General features: G+C 54.9%; 1 protein-coding gene across 1 annotated transcript in view; it reads left to right on the forward strand.

Annotated features, from left to right (window-relative positions):
• The window catches only part of LOC135519836 (intermembrane lipid transfer protein VPS13B), a 764,993-nt gene that overhangs the window by 418,036 nt on the left and 324,457 nt on the right, over window positions 1-22,500 (forward strand). The window contains 2 exon segments of the mRNA XM_064945043.1: window positions 4,136-4,333; window positions 18,325-18,496. Of these exon segments, the coding sequence (XP_064801115.1) occupies window positions 4,136-4,333; window positions 18,325-18,496 (370 nt within the window).

A 22,500-nucleotide genomic window follows, 5' to 3' on the forward strand; every position in this document is an offset into this window, starting at 1 on the left:
GTCCTGGTTTGTAGAGGAGATGACAGGTCCTGGTGAAGAGGAGATGACAGGTCCTGGTGTAGAGGAGATGACAGGTCCTGGTTTGTAGAGGAGATGACAGGTCCTGGTGTAGAGGAGATGACAGGTCCTGGTTTGTAGAGGAGATGACAGGTCCTGGTTTGTAGAGGAGATGACAGGTCCTGGTGTAGAGGAGATGACAGGTCCTGGTTTGTAGAGGAGATGACAGGTCCTGGTTTGTAGAGGAGATGACAGGTCCTGGTTTGTAGAGGAGATGACAGGTCCTGGTTTGTAGAGGAGATGACAGGTCCTGGTGTAGAGGAGATGACAGGTCCTGGTTTGTAGAGGAGATGACAGGTCCTGGTTTGTAGAGGAGATGACAGGTCCTGGTTTGTAGAGGAGATGACAGGTCCTGGTTTGTAGAGGAGATGACAGGTCCTGGTGAAGAGGAGATGACAGGTCCTGGTTTGTAGAGGAGATGACAGGTCCTGGTTTTCACTGGCACACACACACACACAGGAACACACACACACACACACAGGAACACACACACACACAGGAACACACACACACACAGGATCACATACACACACACACACAGGAACACACACACACAGGAACACACACACACAGGAACAAACACACACAGGAACACACACACACAGATACACACACAGGATCACACACACACACACAAACACACACACACACACACACACACAAATACACACACACACACAGGAACACACACACACACAGATACACACACAGGATCACACACACACACACACAAACACACACACACACACACACACACACACACACACACACACACACACAGGGACACACACACACACACAGTAACACACACGCACACATACACACAAACATACACAGTAACACACACACACACACACACACGTATTTGCTCATTGCAGTAGACCTTGGTCCTCCAGAGTCCAGGCACTGTGCCGCCTGTCTCCTAGCCTGCCAGCAGTGCTCCAGGTCGGGTATGGCAGGCAGCTGTTGGCCTCCTCTGGATCCACGTTAGCACTTCTTCCTGGACATGTTTGGAATGGGATGTCATGCTTTTCCTTTGATTTATACTTATTTATAGAAGGCCTGTGTGTGTGTGGGGGGGGGGGGTCTTTGTGTTTGTGTGTGTGTCCTCCAGCCCAGGGGCCCTCTCCTCTCTCTCTCTGTGATGCTGAAGGATTGTGTGTCCCGGGGGAGACCAGGGGCCCTCTCCTCTCTCTCTGTGATGCACTATGGGCCCTCTCCTCTCTCTCTCTGTGATGCTGAAGGACTGTGTGTCCCGGGGGAGACTATGGGCCCTCTCCTCTCTCTCTCTGTGATGCTGAAGGACTGTGTGTCCCGGGGGAGACCAGGGGCCCTCTCCTCTCTCTCTCTGTGATGCTGAAGGACTGTGTGTCCCCGGGGAGACCAGGGGCCCTCTCCTCTCTCTGTGATGCTGAAGGACTGTGTGTCCCGGGGGAGACCAGGGGCCCTCTCCTCTCTCTCTCTGTGATGCTGAAGGACTGTGTGTCCCCAGGGGAGACCAGGGGCCCTCTCCTCTCTCTCTGTGATGCTGAAGGACTGTGTGTCCCCGGGGGAGACCAGTGGCCCTCTCCTCTCTCTCTCTGTGATGCTGAAGGACTGTGTGTCCCCAGGGGAGACCAGGGGCCCTCTCCTCTCTCTCTGTGATGCTGAAGGACTGTGTGTCCCCAGGGGAGCCCAGAGGCCCTCTCCTCTCTCTCTGTGATGCTGAAGGACTGTGTGTCCCCAGGGGAGACCAGTGGCCCTCTCCTCTCTCTCTCTATGTGATGCTGAAGGACTGTGTGTCCCGGGGGAGACCAGGGGCCCTCTCCTCTCTCTCTCTGTGATGCTGAAGGACTGTGTGTCCCCAGGGGAGACCAGGGGCCCTCTCCTCTCTCTCTCTCTGTGATGCTGAAGGACTGTGTGTCCCCGGGGAGACCAGCATCTTGGACAGACATGGATCTTTGACTTCCAGAAATGAGCTCACTGTTAAAGAGTGCCCGTCTGCTCACATCTCCCTCCTCTCTTTCCTTAGAAACTCACTTCATACAGGAATAATCCAAAGCATTCCCTCTGTCTCTCTCGCTCCGCCTCATGTTTTCCACTTTAGTTTATTTTTGGTTGTGTTTTGAAGTGCTGGCTCTAATGTTTGTGTGTGTCTCTGTGTGTGTGTGTGTGTGTGTGTGTGTGTGTGTGTGTGTGTGTGTGTGTGTGTGTGTGTGTGTGTGTGTGTGTGTGTGTGTGTGTGTGTGTCTCTGTGTGTGTCTGTGTGTGTGTGTTGTGTGTGTGTCTATCTGTGTGTGTGTGTGTGTGTGTGTTGTGTTTTGAAGTGCTGGCTCTAGTGTTTGTGTGTTTGTGTGTGTGTGTGTGTGTGTGTGTGTGTGTGTGTGTGTGTGTGTGTGTGTGTGTGTGTGTGTGTGTGTCTGTGTCTGTGTGTGTGTCTCTGTGTGTGTGTGTGTGTGTGTGTCTCTGCGTGTGTGTGTGTCTCTGTGTGTGTGTGTGTGTGTTGTGTTTTGAAGTGCTGGCTCTAGTGTGTGTGTGTGTGTGTCTCTATGTGTGTCTGTCTCTGTGTGTGCGTGTGTGTGTGTGTGTGTGTGTGTGTGTGTCTCTATGTGTGTGTTGTGTGTGTTGTGTGTGTGTGTGTGTGTGTGTGTGTGTGTGTGTGTGTGTGTGTGTGTTGTAGATGATACATCTGAGAAACAGTTGTCAGTGGACCTCCTCTAGTAAGTGAATCCAGTCTTCCTGATGGTGTAGATGACACTTGTTGGTCCCAGACGTAGTGGTGTGTCTCCCTTCCTGGACAGACACACGTACAGAACCCTCCCCTCTCTGCCGGTACGAGGCCCGGTGTCCTAGATCCATTAAGCTGCCGAGACACATCAATGTAACGGTCTCTGAAGTCCTCACTTGATGTCGGCAGAACATGAGAACTCTCTGATGCAGTTCCTCCACTTTCTATTCTGAACTGTTCTGTTCTGTTCTGTTCTGCTCTGCTCTGCTCTGTTATCTGCTCTGTTCTGCTCTTCTCTGCTCTGTTCGGCTCTGTTCTGTTCTGCTCTGTTCTGCTCTGCTCTGTTCGGCTCTGTTCTGTTCTGTTCTTCTCTGTTCTGTTCTGCTCTTCTCTGTTCTGCTCTGTTATCTGCTCTGTTCTGCTCTTCTCTGTTCTGCTCTGTTCTGTTCTGTTCTGCTCTGCTCTGTTCTGTTCTGCTCTGCTCTGTTCGGCTCTGTTCTGTTCTGTTCTGCTCTGTTCTGCTCTGTTCTGTTCTTCTCTGTTCTGTTCTGCTCTTCTCTGTTCTGCTCTGTTATCTGCTCTGTTCTGCTCTTCTCTGTTCTGCTCTGTTCTGCTCTTCTCTGTTCTGCTCTGTTCTGCTCTGTTCTCTGTTCTGCTCTGTTCTGCTCTGTTCTGTTCTGCTCTTCTCTGTTCTGCTCTGTTCTGCTCTGTTCTCTGTTCTGTTCTGTTCTTCTCTGTTCTGTTCTGCTCTTCTCTGTTCTGCTCTGTTATCTGCTCTGTTCTGCTCTTCTCTGTTATCTGCTCTGTTCTGCTCTTCTCTGTTCTGCTCTGTTCTGCTCTTCTCTGTTCTGCTCTGTTCTGCTCTGTTCTCTGTTCTGCTCTGTTCCGTTCTCCTCTCTTCTATCTCCTCTTGTATCTCCTCTCCTCTCCTCTCTTGTATCTCCTCTCCTCTCCTCTTCTGTATCTCCTCTCCTCTCCTCTTCTGTATCTCCTCTCCTCTCCTCTTCTGTATCTCCTCTCCTCTTCTGTATCTCCTCTCCTCTCCTCTTCTGTATCTCCTCTCCTCTCTTCTTCTGTATCTCCTCTCCTCTCCTCTCTTGTATCTCCTCTCCTCTCCTCTTCTGTATCTCCTCTCCTCTCCTCTTCTGTATCTCCTCTCCTCTCCTCTCTTGTATCTCCTCTCCTATCTTGTATCTCCTCTCCTCTTCTGTATCTCCTTTTCTCTCCTCTCCTCTCCTCTCTTGTGTCTCTTCTCTTGTATCTCCTCTCCTCTGTTCTCCTCTCCTCTGTTCTGAGAGCTGCTGACCTCTCAGGGTGAAATGCAGTTGAATGAGTAATTATAGATGAATCTCTTATCTCCTTCTCTTTCAGGTCCAGTTGCTGTATGAGTTGTTCCTCTCCTGGAGTTCAACGTGGGCCCGTCTGGAGAAGAGGGGAGTCCTGCGTCAGACCTCCACTATCCCAGACCCCCCCACCGGGCCGGCCCACTCCTCCCCCGTCCGCTCCAGCACCGCTCTCCCAGACACCAGCACCTGCTCCCCCTCCGCTGAGTTTGGCTCCCCCACCGAGGTTAGACGCACGCACACACACACACACATACACACACACACACACACACACACACACGGAGGCAGACACACACACACTCACACACACACACACACACACACACACACACACACACACACACACACACACACACACACACACACACACACACACACACACACACACACGGAGGCAGACACACACACACACACACGGAGGCAGACACACACACACCCACATGCACACACACACACACACACGCACGCACGCACGCACGCACGCACGCACGCACGCACGCACGCACGCACGCACGCACGCACGCACGCACGCACGCACGCACGCACGCACGCACGCACGCACGCACACACACACACACACACACACACACACACACACACACACACACACACACACACACACACACACACACACACACACACACACACACACACACGGAGGCAGACACACACACACACCCACATGCACACACACACACACACACACACACACACACACACGGAGGCAGACACATGTAGGCATGCACACACACACACACCCCTCACACTAAGTGCAGTATAAAGTTGATGTTTTACCCAGGGTGCCGTGCCTCATGAAGTCACGTGTTTACATGTAGCTGAACGTGATTTATCAAATGTCGTTTTTCGTGTCGGTCCTGAGCGGCGATGTCAGCGTCCAACACATGGTGTGTGTTTGGTGGAAGAACGCTGTTGTGTTTGTTCGAAGAGGGTTTTAACATTCTCTGGAAAAACCTCGTCAGGTTTGTTCTCCTACTAAACACGACCCGCGGTGGACTGTTGATGTCCATTTGATGAGTGTAATCGAACGCTGATTGAGTTTAAACCTGCCGTTCCAGACCTCTTCATCTGGAGAAAACAATAACCTGGATTCACCCTTTAGACTGAACTGTGATGAGGCTCTGCCCTGGGGGGTAACGAGGCCTGCTCTGCCCTGGGGGGTGACGAGGCCTGCTCTGCCCTGGGGGGGTAACGAGGCCTGCTCTGCCCTGGGGGGTAATGAGGCCTGCTCTGCCCTGGGGGGTAACGGGGCCTGCTCTGCCCTGGGGGGTGACGAGGCCTGCTCTGCCCTGGGGGGGTAACGAGGCCTGCTCTGCCCTGGGGGGTAACAAGGCCTGCTCTGCCCTGGGGAGTGACGAGGCCTGCTCTGCCCTGGGGGGTAACGAGGCCTGCTCTGCCCTGGGGGGTGACGAGGCCTGCTCTGCCCTGGGGGGTAACGAGGCCTGCTCTGCCCTGGGGGGTAACGAGGCCTGCTCTGCCCTGGGGGGTAACGAGGCCTGCTCTGCCCTGGGGGGTAACGGGGCCTGCTCTGCCCTGGGGGGTGACGAGGCCTGCTCTGCCCTGGGGGGGTAACGAGGCCTGCTCTGCCCTGGGGGGTAACGAGGCCTGCTCTGCCCTGGGGAGTGACGAGGCCTGCTCTGCCCTGGGGGGTAACGAGGCCTGCTCTGCCCTGGGGGGTGATGAGGCCTGCTCTGCCCTGGGGGGTGACGAGGCCTGCTCTGCCCTGGGGGGTAACGAGGCCTGCTCTGCCCTGGGGGGTAACGAGGCCTGCTCTGTCCTAGGGGGTGACGAGGCCTGCTCTGCCCTGGGGGGTGACGAGGCCTGCTCTGCCCTGGGGGGTAACGAGGCCTGCTCTGCCCTGGGGGGTAACGAGGCCTGATCTGCCCTGGGGGGTGACGAGGCCTGCTCTGCCCTGGGGGGTGACGAGGCCTGCTCTGCCCTGGGGGGGTAACGAGGCCTGCTCTGCCCTGGGGGGTAACGAGGCCTGATCTGCCCTGGGGGGTAACTAGGCCTGAATTACAGAGGAATGGGACGGTAAGGCAGACAGAGGGGCATGCAGGCGATAAGGTAGACAGAGGGGCATGCAGGCGATAAGGCAGGCAGGCAGGCGGTAAGGCAGGCAGTAAGTCAGGCAGGCAGGCGGTAAGGCAGGCAGGCAGGCGGTAAGGCAGGCAGTAAGTCAGGCAGGCAGGTGGTAAGGCAAGCAGGCAGGCAGGAAGGCGGTCAGGCAGGAAGGCGGTCAGGCAGGCAGGCGGTAAGGCAGGCAGGCAGGCGGTAAGGCAGGCAGTAAGTCAGGCAGGCAGGCGGTAAGGCAGGCAGGCAGGCGGTAAGGCAGGCAGGCAGGCAGGAAGGCGGTAAGGCAGGCAGGCAGGCAGGCGGTAAGGCAGGCAGGCGGTGAGGCAGGCAGGCGGTAAGGCAGGCAGGTGGTAAGGCCCCTGACAGACCACTTGTCAGTGTTTACTTGAGTACAAACAGTGGGAGAAGTGTTTAGTCCTCCGGGACGCCGGCTGATTGAGCAAGAATGCAGGAGCTGTTTTGATAAGTCAGCAACCTCCAAACACCCTCCGACCCTACCCTCTCTCGTTCCCCTTCCCTCCTCTCTTCCCTCCTCTCTCTCTCCCTCTCCCTCTCTCTCTCTCTCTCCCTCCCTCCTCTCTCTCCCTCTCCCTCCTCTCTCTCCCTCCTCTCTCTCTCTCTCTCTCTCCCTCCTCTCTCTCTCTCCCTCCACCCCCTCCTCTCTCTCTCCCTCTCCCTCTCTCTCTCCCTCTCCCTCTCTCTCTCCCTCCTCTCTCTCTCCCTCCTCTCTCTCTCTTTCTCTCTATCTCTCTCTCTCCCTCCCCTCTCTCTCTCCCTCCCCTCTCTCTCTCCCTCCCCTAATCTCTCCATCCCCTCTCTCTCTTTCTCTCTATCTCTCTCTCTCCCTCCCCTCTCTCTCTCCCTCACCTCCTCTCTCTCTCCCTCCTATCTCTTTCTCTCTCTCTCTCTCCCTCCTCACTCACTCTTTCTCTCTATCCCCCTCTCTCCCTCCCCTCCACTCTCTCTCTCTCTTTTTCTCTCTATCTCTCGCTCTCCCTCCTCTCTCTCTCTCCCTCTCCCTCTCTCGCTCTCTCCTCTCTCTCCCCCTCCTATCTCTCTTTCTCTCTATCTATCTCTTTCCCTCCTCTCTCTCTCTCCCTCTCTCCCTCTCTCCCTCCCCTCCTCTCTCTCTCCTCTCTCTCTCTTTCTCTCTATCTCTCTCTCCCTCTCTCTCTCTCTCCCTCCTCCCTCTCTCCCTCCTCCCTCTCTCCCTCATCTCTCTCGCTCTCTCTTTCTCTATCTCTCTCTCCCTCATCTCTCTCTCTCTCCCTCCTCTCTATTCCTCTCTCTCTCTCTCTCTTTTTCTCTCCCTCCTCCCTCTCTCCCTCCTCTCTCTCTCTCTCTCTCTCTCTCTCTCTCTCTCTCCCCTCCCTCTCTCCCTCCCCTCTCTCTCTCTCTCTCTCTCTCTCCCTCCCTCCTCCCTCTCTCCCTCCTCCCTCTCTCCCTCCTCCCTCTCTCCCTCTCTCTCTCTCTCTCTCTCTCTCTCTCTCTCTCTCTCTCCCTCCTCTCTCTCTCTCTCCCTCCTCTCTCTTCCTCTCTCTCTCTCTCTCTCTTTTTCTCTCCCTCCTCTCCCTCTCTCCCTCCCTCTCTCTCTCTCTCTCTCTCTCTCTCTCTCCCTCCCTCCTCCCTCTCTCCCTCCTCCCTCTCTCTCTCTCTGTGTGTTTGGGTCTCTGATGAGTGAAGACAAACAGTGCTGAGAGAATAAATGTGCGCCCTGTGTGGGTAAGTGGCGCAGTGCGGCAGTGGGCCCAGGAATTAGAATGTATACTTTAGGGCCTGGCGTGCGGAGGTGTGGGAACGAGGATGTCTTTGGCCCACAGGAGGAGGAGAGGAGGCTGGGACAGGCATGCCTGGAGGAACGTGGTTCACCCCCCCCCCCCACCACCACCACTCTGCTAGCCCAGCTCAAGGCCTCATGTTGGGGGGCTGGTAGAGGCTGGGGGGGTCGGGAGGGGCTGGGGGCCGAGAGGGTTTGGGGGGCCGGTGGTTGGGGCTGTCGGGGCGGGAGTTGGGACTGGGGGGCCGGGAGTGGGGCCGGGGTTTGGGGGGCCGGGGTTGGGACTGGGGGGGGGGGGGGCCGGGAGGGAATGTGTGTGTGATGGTGAATCTTTATTTAAGATCAGAATAACACATTCCAGGTTCAGTGTATATATACACATATATTTATAAACTGGGTGGTTCAAGCCCTGAATGCTGATTGGCTGACAGCCGTGGTATATATGAGCTCCCGAGTGGTGCATCGGTCTGAGGCACTGTGTCTCTTTGCTAGAGGCATCACTGCAGACACACTGGTTCGAATCCAGGCTGTATCACAACCGGCCGTGATTGGGAGTCCCACCGAGGTTAGAAACTCAGTATAGTTTCAAATGACTGAAAGCAAATGGAAACAGAAGTGATGATGAATCCACGTTCATACAGGGTCCAGCTGCTAATAACCACCCACGTTCATACAGGGTCCAGCTGCTATAACCACCCACATTCATACAGGGTCCAGCTGCTAATAACCACCCACGTTCATACAGGGTCCAGCTGCTAATAACCACCCACGTTCATACAGGGTCCAGCTGCTAATAACCACCCACGTTCATACAGGGTCCCGCTGCTATAACCACCCACGTTCATACAGCGTCCCGCTGCTATAACCACCCACGTTCATACAGGGTCCAGCTGCTAATAACCACCCACGTTCATACAGGGTCCAGCTGCTAATAACCACCCACGTTCAGACATGGTCCAGCTGCTATAACCACCCACGTTCATACAGGGTCCCGCTGCTATAACCAGCCACGTCCATACAGGGTCCAGCTGCTAATAACCACCCACGTTCATACAGAGTCCAGCTGCTAATTACCATCCATGTTCATACAGGGTCCCGCTGCTATAACCACCCACGTTCATACAGGGTCCAGCTGCTAATAACCACCCACATTCATACAGGGTCCAGCTGCTAATAACCACCCACATTCATACAGGGTCCAGCTGCTATAACCACCCACGTTCATACAGGGTCCAGCTGCTATAACCACCCACATTCATACAGGGTCCAGCTGCTATAACCACCCACATTCATACAGGGTCCAGCTGCTATAACCACCCACATTCATACAGGGTCCAGCTGCTAATAACCACCCACATTCATACAGGGTCCAGCTGCTAATAACCACCCACGTTCATACAGGGTCCAGCTGCTATAACCACCCACATTCATACAGGGTCCAGCTGCTAATAACCACCCACGTTCATACAGGGTCCAGCTGCTAATAACCACCCACGTTCATACGGGGTCCAGCTGCTAATAACCACCCACATTCATACAGGGTCCAGCTGCTAATAACCACCCACATTCATACAGGGTCCAGCTGCTAATAACCACCCACGTTCATACAGGGTCCAGCTGCTAATAACCACCCACGTTCATACGGGGTCCAGCTGCTATAACCACCCACATTCATACAGGGTCCAGCTGCTAATAACCACCCACGTTCATACAGGGTCCAGCTGCTAATAACCACCCACATTCATACAGGGTCCAGCTGCTATAACCACCCACGTTCATACAGGGTCCAGCTGCTAATTACCACCCACATTCATACAGGGTCCAGCTGCTATAACCACCCACGTTCATACAGGGTCCAGCTGCTATAACCACCCACGTTCATACAGGGTCCCGCTGCTAATAACCACCCACGTTCATACAGGGTTCCGCTGCTAATAACCACCCACGTTCATACAGGGTCCAGCTGCTAATAACCACCCACGTTCATACAGGGTCCAGCTGCTAATAACCACCCACATTCATACAGGGTCCAGCTGCTAATAACCACCCACATTCATACAGGGTCCAGCTGCTAATAACCACCCACGTTCATACAGGGTCCAGCTGCTAATAACCACCCACGTTCATACAGGGTCCCGCTGCTATAACCACCCACGTTCATACAGGGTCCAGCTGCTAATAACCACCCACATTCATACAGGGTCCAGCTGCTAATAACCACCCACGTTCATACAGGGTCCAGCTGCTAATAACCACCCACGTTCATACAGGGTCCAGCTGCTAATAACCACCCACGTTCATACAGGGTCCAGCTGCTATAACCACCCACGTTCATACAGGGTCCAGCTGCTATCACCACCCACGTTCATACAGGGTCCAGCTGCTATAACCACCCACGTTCATACAGGGTCCAGCTGCTATAACCACCCACGTTCATACAGGGTCCCGCTGCTATAACCACCCACGTTCATACAGGGTCCAGCTGCTATAACCACCCACGTTCATACAGGGTCCCGCTGCTAATAACCACCCACGTTCATACAGGGTCCAGCTGCTAATAACCACCCACGTTCATACAGGGTCCAGCTGCTAATAACCACCCACGTTCATACAGGGTCCAGCTGCTATAACTACCCACGTTCATACATGGTCCAGCTGCTAATAACCACCCATGTTCATACAGGGTCCAGCTGCTATAACCACCCACGTTCATACAGGGTTCCGCTGCTAAAAACCACCCACGTTCATACAGGGTCCAGCTGCTAATAACCACCCACATTCATACAGGGTCCAGCTGCTAATAACCACCCACGTTCATACAGGGTCCAGCTGCTATAACCACCCACGTTCATACAGGGTCCAGCTGCTATAACCACCCACGTTCATACAGGGTCCCGCTGCTAATAACCACCCACGTTCATACAGGGTCCAGCTGCTAATAACCACCCACGTTCATACAGGGTCCAGCTGCTAATAACCACCCACGTTCATACAGGGTCCCGCTGCTAATAACCACCCACATTCATACAGGGTCCAGCTGCTAATAACCACCCACGTTCATACAGGGTCCAGCTGCTAATAACCACCCACGTTCATACAGGGTCCAGCTGCTATAACCACCCACGTTCATACAGGGTCCAGCTGCTATAACCCCCCACATTCATACAGGGTCCAGCTGCTATAACCACCCCACGTTCATACAGGGTCCAGCTGCTAATTACCACCCACGTTCATACAGGGTCCAGCTGCTATAACCACCCACGTTCATATGGGGTCCAGAAGCTAATTACCACCCACGTTCATTCGGGGTCCAGCTGCTAATAACAACCCACGTGGAAACGTCGGGGGGCGTCGATAATTTCCAAAAACCATGTATAGAGGACCATTTTTATGATCATTTTTAACAGCGAGGAAATAAATATATATATATTTTTGTAAATCACTGCGGCCCTCCGAATGCACCCCCCCCCCCCCACCCCCCAAATGAGTTTGACCTGGGCCTATCGTCTGTCACGTTACCCACCTCTCCCTCTCCTGGACCAGGAGGCCCTGTTCCTTAGCAACAGGTAATGGCCTCCAGAGACGTGGATCGAGGGGAAGATAATTTTAACGTATTACCTCGTTTTATTCACTTTTACAATCACTTTGTTAGGTATGACGAGGGGATTTGGGTCTAAAGTAGTGCACTATATAGGGAACAGGGTCATGGTCTAAAGTAGTGCACTATATAGGGAATAGGGCTCTGGTCTAAAGTAGTGCACTATATAGGGAATAGGGCCCTGGTCTAAAGTAGTGCACTATATAGGGAATAGGGCCCTGGTCTAAAGTAGTGCACTATATAGGGAATAGGGCCCTGGTCTAAAGTAGTGCACTATATAGGGAATAGGGCCCTGGTCTAAAGTAGTGCACTATATAGGGAATAGGGCTCTGGTCTATCGTAGTGCTCTATATAGGGAATAGGGTTCTGGTCTAAAGTAGTGCACTATATAGGGAATAGGGCCCTGGTCTAAAGTAGTGCACTATGTGGGGAATAGGGCCCTGGTCTAAAGTAGTGCACTATGTAGGGAATAGGGTTCTGGTCTAAAGTAGTGCACTATATAGGGAATAAGGCCCGGTCTAAAGTAGTGTGCTATATAGGGAATAAGGCCCTGGTCTAAAGTAGTGTGCTATATAGGGAATATGGCCCTGGTCTAAAGTAGTGCACTATATATAGAGAATAGGGCCCTGGTCTAAAGTAGTGCTCTATATAGGGAATAGGGTTCTGGTCTAAAGTAGTGCACTATATAGGGAATAGGGCTCTGGTCTATCGTAGTGCTTTATATATGGAATAGGGTTCTGGTCTAAAGTAGTGCACTATATAGGGAATAGGGTCCTGGTCTAAAGTAGTGCACTATGTAGGGAATAGGGTTCTGGTCTAAAGTAGTGCACTATATATGGAATAGGGCCCTGGTCTAAAGTAGTGCACTATATAGGGAATAGGGCCCTGGTCTAAAGTAGTGCACTATATAGGGAATAGGGCCCTGGTCTAAAGTAGTGCTCTATATAAGGGAATAGGGCCCTGGTCTAAAGTAGTGCACTATATAGGGAATAGGGCCCTGGTCTAAAGTAGTGCACTATATAGGGAATAGGGCCCTGGTCTAAAGTAGTGCACTATATAGGGAATAGGGTCCTGGTCTAAAGTAGTGCACTATATAGGGAATAGGGCCCTGGTCTAAAGTAGTGCACTATATAGGGAATAAGGCCCTGGTCTAAAGTAGTGTGCTATATAGGGAATAAGGCCCTGGTCTAAAGTAGTGTGCTATATAGGGAATAGGGCCCTGGTCTAAAGTAGTGTGCTATATAGGGAATAGGGCCCTGGTCTAAAGTAGTGTGCTATGTAGGGAATAGGGCTCTGGTCTAAAGTAGTGCACTATATAGGGAATAAGGCCCTGGTCTAAAGTAGTGTGCTATATAGGGAATAAGGGCCTGGTCTAAAGTAGTGTGCTATATAGGGAATAGGGTCCTGGTCTAAAGTAGTGCACTATATAGGGAATAGGGCCCTGGTCTAAAGTAGTGCAATATATAGGGCCCTGGTCTAAAGTAGTGCACTATGTGGGGAATAGGGTCCTGGTCTATAGTAGTGCACTATATAGGGAATAGGGCTCCATTTGGGACGTATCTAGATAATAAAGGACACACATTTAATTCAGAGGATCATTGTTCACTCCCAGAGTCAGTTTATTGTTCCCGCCTGGCTCCGCCCCCACATGCTTCTCATCAGCAATCCCGGAGATTCCATCCCATAATAATATGAATCTATTTTTAACGTCTGAATCAGTGTTTATCTCGTTGTCGTCCGTTGTTTACTGGGACCTGCAGTCAGACACCCTCAGGGGAGGAGGAGGAGAGGAGAGGAGAGGAGAGGAGGGGAGGAGTGGGGAGGAGGAGGAGAGGAAGGGAGGGGAGGGGAGAGGAGAGGAGTGGGGTTGGAGAGGAGAGGAGGAGGAGGAGAGGTGGGGAGGAGGAGGAGAGGAGGGGAGGGGAGAGGAGAGGAGGGGGGTTGGAGAGGAGAGGAGAGGAGGAGGAGGAGAGGAGGGGAGGGGAGAGGAGGGGAGGAGGAGTAGAGGAGAGGAGAGGAGTAGAGGAGGGGAGGGGAGAGTAGAGGAGTGGGGTTGGAGAGGGGAGGAGAGGAGAGGAGAGGAGGAGGAGAGGAGGGGAGAGGAGAGGAGGAGGAGAGGAGAGGAGGGGAGAGGAGGGGAGGGGAGGGGAGAGGAGAGGAGGAGGAGTAACGTCTGAATCAGTGTTTATCTAGTTGTCGTCCGTTGTTTACTGAGACCTGCAGTCAGACACCCTCAAATTCACAATTCAGTTTGATTACAGCTGCTGATTAGCATCAACCCCAGTTACCGAGGGGAGGGGAGAGGAGGGGAGAGGAGAGGAGGAGGAGTAACGTCTGAATCAGTGTTTATCTCGTTGTCGTCCGTTGTTTTACTGGGACCTGCAGTCAGACACCCTCAGGGGAGGAGGAGAGGAGGGGAGGAGTGGGGAGGAGGAGTAGAGGAGGGGAGGGGAGGGGAGGGGAGGGGAGAGGAGAGGAGTGGGGTTGGAGAGGAGAGGAGAGGAGGAGAGGAGAGGAGAGGAGGAGGAATAGAGGAGGGGAGAGGAGAGGAGAGGAGAGGAGTAGATGAGGGGAGGGGAGAGGAGAGGAGTGGGGTTGGGGAGGGGAGGAGAGGAGAGGAGGAGTAGAGGAGGGGAGGGGAGAGGAGAGGAGTGGGGTTGGAGAGGGGAGGAGGGGAGAGGAGAGGAGAGGAGGGGAGGGGAGAGGAGAGGAGAGGAGAGGAGGAGGAGAGGAGAGGAGAGGAGAGGAGAGGAGGAGGAGTAACGTCTGAATCAGTGTTTATCTAGTTGTCGTCCGTTGTTTACTGAGACCTGCAGTCAGACACCCTCAAATTCACAATTCAGTTTGATTACAGCTGCTGATTAGCATCAACCCCAGTTACCGAGGGGAGGGGAGAGGAGGGGAGAGGGGAGGAGGAGGAGGGGAGAGGAGAAGAGGAGGGGAAGGAGGAGGGGAAGGAGGAGGAGGAGGGGAGAGGAGGAGGGGAAGGAGGAGGAGGAGGGGAGAGGAGAGGAGAGGAGGGGAAGGAGGAGGGGAAGAGAGGAGAGGAGGAGGGGAAGGAGGAGGGGAAGGAGGAGGAGGAGGGGAGAGGAGAGGAGGAGGGGAGAGGAAGAGAGGAGAGGAGGAGGGGAGGAGGAGGGGGAGGGGAGAGGAGAGGAGGGGAGGTGGAATGGAAGGAAGGAGAGGGGAGGAGAGGAGAGGAGGGGAGAGGAGGAGAGGAGAGGAAAGGAGGAGAGGAGAGGAGGTGGAATGGAAGGGAGGAGAGGAGAGGATACATAGTTTCTCCGTCTGGTTTGTGTTTAGAATGTGTAATCAGAAGGACCACAGAGGGTTTCATTGAGCTGGTCGATAACCTTGTTACCCTGAACTACTGTACTCACCAACCACAGGTTAATACCATGACACCAGCACACACACACACACACACACACACACACACACACACACACACACACACACACACACACACACACACACACACACACACCACCACCCTGACACACACACACACACACACACACACACACACACACACACACCACCCTGACACACACACACACCACCCTGACACACACACACCACCCTGACACACACACACACACCACCACCCTGACACACACACACACCACCCTGACACACACACACACACCACCACCCTGACACACACACACACCACCCTGACACACACACCATGCTGACACACACACACACACACCACCCTGACACACACACCACCCTGACACACACACACACACCACCACCCTGACACACACACACACCACCCTGACACACACACACACACACCACCACCCTGACGCACACACACACCACCCTGACACACACACCATGCTGACACACACACACACACACCACCCTGACACACACACCACCCTGACACACACACACACACACCACCCTGACACACACACCACCCTGACACACACACCATGCTGACACACCCACAGTCTGTCATTACAGTGACAGGATCACTCTGCTCAGTGGAAACTCTCTCTCCGAGGCTGTAAATTGCCATATTGTTTGTTTGTAGCGTCCCCACTCAGCGTGTCAGCCACACAGAGATATGTCTGGAAAACAGATCCCCCAGAGGGCAATGGGAAGAGATGGGAGAGGAAGAAAACATGGCCCAATGTTGTCATCCCTCGTCTCTTGCCAAACCCAGTAATGAGCTAAGAGTTAACAGAGGGACTCCTGGGCCGCCTCCTCCTCCTCTTCCTCCTTCCTCCTCCTTATCCTCTTCATCTTCCTTCTCCTCCTCCTCCTCATCTTCCTCCTTCTCCTCCTCATCTTCCTCCTCCTCCTTCGCCTCCTCTGTCCCTTCTCCCCCCCAATGTCCCTTCACCCCCCCCCAATGTCCCTTCTCTCCCCTCCAATGTCCCTTCTCCCCCCCCAATGTCCCTTCTCTCCCCTCCAATGTCCCTTCTCCCCCCCCAATGTCCCTTCTCCCCCCAATGTCCCTTCTCCCCCCAATGTCCCTTCTCCCCCCAATGTCCCTTCTCTCCCCTCCAATGTCCCTTCCCCCCCCCCCAATGTCCCTTCTCTCCCCCAATGTCCCTTCTCCCCCCCCAATGTCCCTTCTCCCCCCAATGTCCCTTCTCCCCCCATGTCCCTTCTCCCCCCAATGTCCCTTCCCCCCAATGTCCCTTCTCTCCCCCAATGTCCCTTCTCCCCCCCCAATGTCCCTTCTCCCCATGCTCCACGAACCACACCCTGATGTCACTAGGAAAGGCAGCGCTGCTCTGATGTGTTGCTATGGCTCGAGACGAGGGGACATTTTCTGATCTTATTCTCGTTAGTTGTTATTCTGTCTCAGAATATAATTTGTTTGTGATCCTCGTCTGGTTCACACACAGACCTGACAAACACTTAACTCATATCAGTCTCCATTACTGACTGACCGAGAGAGGTTTCCATGGTTACCGACACCGAGGAGGGAAAGAGACAGGACTCGTCAAGTCGTGTCCCTGACAGAATGATCTACTTGGTTTACGGCCTTGTCATTCATAGGCTCCTGCTCCCGACTGACCAATTGAATGGTGTTGTTTTGAAACGCAAAGCTCCTTCCTGTTTTCCACTGCAGGGTTGAATCCCTCTCGACTCTCCTACTGTGACCCCCGACCCGTTGTGTTGTTCCTCCCAGGGTGACTCTGTTCCAGTGGGTGATGACTCTCCTACTGTGACCCCCGACCCGTTGTGTTGTTCCTCCCAGGGTGACTCTGTTCCAGTGGGTGATGACTCTCCTACTGTGACCCCCGACCCGTTGTGTTGTTCCTCCCAGGGTGACTCTGTTCCAGTGGGTGATGACTCTCCTACTGTGACCCCAGACCCGTTGTGTTGTTCCTCCCAGGGTGACTCTGTTCCAGTGGGTGATGACTCTCCTACTGTGACCCCAGACCCGTTGTGTTGTTCCTCCCAGGGTGACTCTGTTCCAGTGGGTGATGACTCTCCTACTGTGACCCCAGACCCGTTGTGTTGTTCCTCCCAGGGTGACTCTGTTCCAGTGGGTGATGACTCTCCTACTGTGACCCCAGACCCGTTGTGTTGTTCCTCCCAGGGTGACTCTGTTCCAGTGGGTGATGACTCTCCTACTGTGACCCCAGACCCGTTGTGTTGTTCCTCCCAGGGTGACTCTGTTCCAGCGGGTGATGACTCTCCTACTGTGAACCCAGACCCGTTGTGTTGTTCCTCCCAGGGTGACTCTGTTCCAGCGGGTGATGACTCTCCTACTGTGACCCCAGACCCGTTGTGTTGTTCCTCCCAGGGTGACTCTGTTCCAGCGGGTGATGACTCTCCTACTGTGACCCCAGACCCGTTGTGTTGTTCCTCCCAGGGTGACTCTGTTCCAGTGGGTGATGACTCTCCTACTGTGACCCCAGACCCGTTGTGTTGTTCCTCCCAGGGTGACTCTGTTCCAGTGGGTGATGACTCTCCTACTGTGACCCCAGACCCGTTGTGTTGTTCCTCCCAGGGTGACTCTGTTCTAGCGGATGATGACTCTCCTACTGTGACCCCAGACCCGTTGTGTTGTTCCTCCCAGGGTGAGTCTGTTCCAGCGGGTGATGACTCTCCTACTGTGACCCCAGACCCGTTGTGTTGTTCCTCCCAGGGTTACTCTGTTCCAGCGGGTGATGACTCTCCTACTGTGACCCCAGACCCGTTGTGTTGTTCCTCCCAGGGTGACTCTGTTCCAGCGGGTGATGACTCTCCTACTGTGACCCCAGACGCGTTGTGTTGTTCCTCCCAGGGTGACTCTGTTCCAGTGGGTGATGACTCTCCTACTGTGACCCCAGACCCGTTGTGTTGTTCCTCCCTGGGTGACTCTGTTCCAGCGGGTGATGACTCTCCTACTGTGACCCCAGACCCGTTGTGTTGTTCCTCCCAGGGTGACTCTGTTCCAGCGGGTGATGACTCTCCTACTGTGACCCCAGACCCGTTGTGTTGTTCCTCCCAGGGTGACTCTGTTCCAGCGGGTGATGACTCTCCTACTGTGAACCCAGACCCGTTGTGTTGTTCCTCCCAGGGTGACTCTGTTCCAGCGGGTGATGACTCTCCTACTGTGACCCCAGACCCGTTGTGTTGTTCCTCCCAGGGTGACTCTGTTCTAGCGGGTGATGACTCTCCTACTGTGACCCCAGACCCGTTGTGTTGTTCCTCCCAGGGTGACTCTGTTCTAGCGGGTGATGACTCTCCTACTGTGACCCCAGACCCGTTGTGTTGTTCCTCCCAGGGTGACTCTGTTCCAGCGGGTGATGACTCTCCGTTCTCCGACGCGGTGACCCTGGAGCAGAAGACCAGCAGCATAGGGGGGGCCAGCGGGAAGGTCAGCCTGTGGATGCAGTGGATGCTGGCCAAGGTCACCGTCAAGCTGTTCGCTCCCGACCCCAACGCCAAAAACACAGGTACCTGCTTCCCTTAAAACACGCCAGTACATCCGATACTGAAACTAAAGTCAACACTGTTTAACGTGTTAATTTGGTCACGACGATCCCCAACGATTCTCTTACGAGGTACGTTAAAAGTTGGATTTGTTAAATGCTAGATTTGTCTCACACAGACCTGCTCCCATACTGGAGTCATTCAGTCTTCCTGTAATCTGGGTGTCATTCAGTCTTCCTGTAATCTGGGTGTCATTCAGTCTTCCTGTAATCTGGGTGTCATTCAGTCTTCCTGTAATCTGGGTGTCATTCAGTCTTCCTGTAATCTGGGTGTCATTCAGTCTTCCTGTAATCTGGGTGTCCTTCAGTCTTCCTGTAATCTGGGTGTCATTCAGTCTTCCTGTAATCTGGGTGTCATTCAGTCTTCCTGTCATCTGGGTGTCATTCAGTCTTCCTGTAATCTGGGTGTCATTCAGTCTTCCTGTAATCTGGGTGTCATTCAGTCTTCCTGTCATCTGGGTGTCATTCAGTCTTCCTGTAATCTGGGTGTCATTCAGTCTTCCTGTAATCTGGGTGTCATTCAGTCTTCCTGTAATCTGGGTGTCATTCAGTCTTCCTGTATTCTGGGTGTCATTCAGTCTTCCTGTAATCTGGGTGTCATTCAGTCTTCCTGTAATCTGGGTGTCATTCAGTCTTCCTGTAATCTGGGTGTCATTCAGTCTTCCTGTAATCTGGGTGTCATTCAGTCTTCCTGTAATCTGGGTGTCATTCAGTCTTCCTGTAATCTGGGTGTCATTCAGGATGGAGAAAGTGAGGGGGAGGGGAGGGAGGGGAGAGCAATAGTAAAGGGATGATTCTCTAGGAGCCCCCTCCCCTCCTCTAGGAGCCCCCTCCCCTTCTCCAGGAGCCCCCCCCCCCTCCTCTAGGAGCCCCCTCCCCTCCTCTAGGAGCCCCCTCCCCTCCCCTATGAGCCCCCCCTCCTCTAGGAGCCCCCTCCCCTCCTCTAGGAGCCCCCTCCCCTCCTCTAGGAGCCCCCTCCCCTCCTCTAGGAGCCCCCTCCCCTCCTCTAGGAGCCCCCTCCCCTTCTCTAGGAGTCCCCCCCCCTCTAGGAGCCCCCTCCTCTAGGAGCCCCCTCCTCTAGGAGCCCCCTCCCCTATGAGCCCCCTCCCCTCCTCTAGGAGCCCCCTCCCCTATGAGCCCCCTCCTCTAGGAGCCTCCTCCCCTCCCCTATGAGCCCCCTCCTCTAGGAGCCCCCTCCCCTCCTCTAGGAGCCCCCTCCCCTCCTCTAGGAGCCCCCCCCCTCTAGGAGCCTCCTCCCCTCCCCTATGAGCCCCCTCCCCTCCCCTATGAGCCCCCTCCCCTCCTCTAGGAGCCCCCTCCCCTCCTCTAGGAGCCCCCTCCCCTCCTCTAGGAGCCCCCTCCCCTATGAGCCCCCTCCTCTAGGAGCCCCTCCCCTCCCCTATGAGCCCCCTCCCCTCCTCTAGGAGCCCCCTCCCCCTCCTCTAGGAGCCCCCTCCCCTCCCCTATGAGCCCCCTCCTCTAGGAGCCCCCTCCCCTCCCCTATGAGCCCCCTCCCCTCCTCTAGGAGCCCCCTCCCCCTCCCCTATGAGCCCCCTCCTCTAGGAGCCCCCTCCCCCCCTCTAGGAGCCCCCTCCCCTCCTCTAGGAGCCCCCTCCCCTCCTCTAGGAGCCCCCTCCCCTCCCCTATGAGCCCCCCTCCTCTAGGAGCCCCCTCCCCTATGAGCCCCCCTCCTCTAGGAGCCTCCTCCCCTCCCCTATGAGCCCCCCTCCTCTAGGAGCCCCCTCCCCCTCCTCTAGGAGCCCCCTCCCCTCCTCTAGGAGCCCCTCCCCCCCCTCTAGGAGCCTCCTCCCCTCCCCTATGAGCCCCCTCCCCTCCTCTAGGAGCCCCCTCCCCTCCCCTATGAGCCCCCCTCCTCTAGGAGCCCCCTCCCCTCCCCTATGAGCCCCCTCCCCTCCTCTAGGAGCCCCCTCCCCCTCCCCTATGAGCCCCCTCCCCTCCTCTAGGAGCCCCCTCCCCTCCCCTATGAGCCCCCTCCCCTCCCCTATGAGCCCCCTCCCCTCCTCTAGGAGCCCCCTCCCCTATGAGCCCCCTCCTCTAGGAGCCCCCTCCCCCTATGAGCCCCCTCCCCTCCTCTAGGAGCCCCCTCCCCTATGAGCCCCCTCCTCTAGGAGCCCCCTCCCCCTCCCCTATGAGCCCCCTCCCCTCCTCTAGGAGCCCCCTCCCCCTCCTCTAGGAGCCCCCTCCCCCTCCCCTATGAGCCCCCTCCCCTCCTCTAGGAGCCCCCTCCCCTCCCCTATGAGCCCCCTCCCCTCCCCTATGAGCCCCCTCCTCTAGGAGCCCCCCCCCCTATGAGCCCCCTCCCCTCCTCTAGGAGCCCCCTCCCCTATGAGCCCCCTCCTCTAGGAGCCCCCTCCCCCCCCTATGAGCCCCCTCTTCTAGGAGCCCCTCCCCTCCCCTATGAGCCCCCTCCTCTAGGAGCCCCCCCTCCCCTATGAGCCCCCTCCCCTCCTCTAGGAGCCCCCTCCCCCTCCTCTAGGAGCCCCCTCCCCCTCCTCTAGGAGCCCCCTCCCCTCCCCTATGAGCCCCCCTCCTCTAGGAGCCCCCTCCCCTCCCCTATGAGCCCCCTCCCCTCCTCTAGGAGCCCCCTCCCCCCCCTATGAGCCCCCTCCTCTAGGAGCCCCCTCCCCCTCCTCTAGGAGCCCCCTCCCCTCCCCTATGAGCCCCCTCCTCTAGGAGCCCCCTCCCCTATGAGCCCCCTCCTCTAGGAGCCTCCTCCCCTCCCCTATGAGCCCCCTCCTCTAGGAGCCCCCTCCCCCTCCTCTAGGAGCCCCCTCCCCTCCTCTAGGAGCCCCCCCCCCTCTAGGAGCCTCCTCCCCTCCCCTATGAGCCCCCCTCCTCTAGGAGCCTCCTCCCCTCCTCTAGGATCCCCCTCCCCTCCTCTAGGAGCCCCCTCCCCTCCTCTAGGACCCCCTCTCCTCTAGGAGCCTCCTCCCCTCCTCTCAGTAGATTCAGTGTGGTGATGAAAAGGTAGATGAAGAATGAAACATCTGTCATCCAGAGAGCTCTATGGTGAAACGCTGGGAGGACCTCACAGAAATGGTTCAACTTCACAACATCCTGTTACGCTGGATGAGGACTTAATACACACACACACACATACACACACACACAACCACACAGACAACACACACACACACACACACACACACACACACACACACACACACACACACACACAAGGCTTTACAGTGGATAAGGCTTTAATATCAGCCATGTGAGGTAGAATCCCAACACGTTAGATAATCGCCATGTATTTTCACGGTGTCGTTGGAGGACGACTGAACAGATTTGAAATATGAAAGACGTTTCTGCAGATGGATAATGTTTGGGATCATATAAAAGACTGATAATGTTGGGGATCATATAAAAGACTGATAATGTTGGGGATCATATAAAAGATGGATAATGTTGGGGATCATATTAAAGACTGATAATGTTGGGGATCATATAAAATATGAATAATGTTGGTGATCCTATAAAAGATGAATAATGTTGGGGGTCATATAAAATATGGATAATATATGGATAATGCTGGGGATCATATTAAAGGGGGGTAATAATGAGGATCATATTAAATGGGGGTAATGCTGGGGATCATATTAAATGGGGTAATGCTGGGGATCATATTAAATGCGGGTAATGCTGGGGATCATATTAAAGGTGGGTAATGCTGAGGATCATATTAAAGGTGGGTAATGCTGGGGATCATATTAAAGGTGGGTAATGCTGGGGATCACATTAAAGGGGGGTAATGCCGGGGATCATATTAAAGGGGGTAATGCTGGGGATCATATTAAATGGGGGTAATGCCGGGGATCATATTAAAGGGGGTAATGCTGGGGATCATATTAAATGGGGGTAATGTTGGGGGTCATATTAAAGGGGGGTAATGCTGGGGATCATATTAAAGGTGGGTAATGTTGGGGGTCATATTAAAGGGGGGTAAT

Source organism: Oncorhynchus masou, chromosome 29 (assembly GCF_036934945.1).
Source record: "Oncorhynchus masou masou isolate Uvic2021 chromosome 29, UVic_Omas_1.1, whole genome shotgun sequence".
NCBI lineage: Eukaryota > Metazoa > Chordata > Actinopteri > Salmoniformes > Salmonidae > Oncorhynchus > Oncorhynchus masou.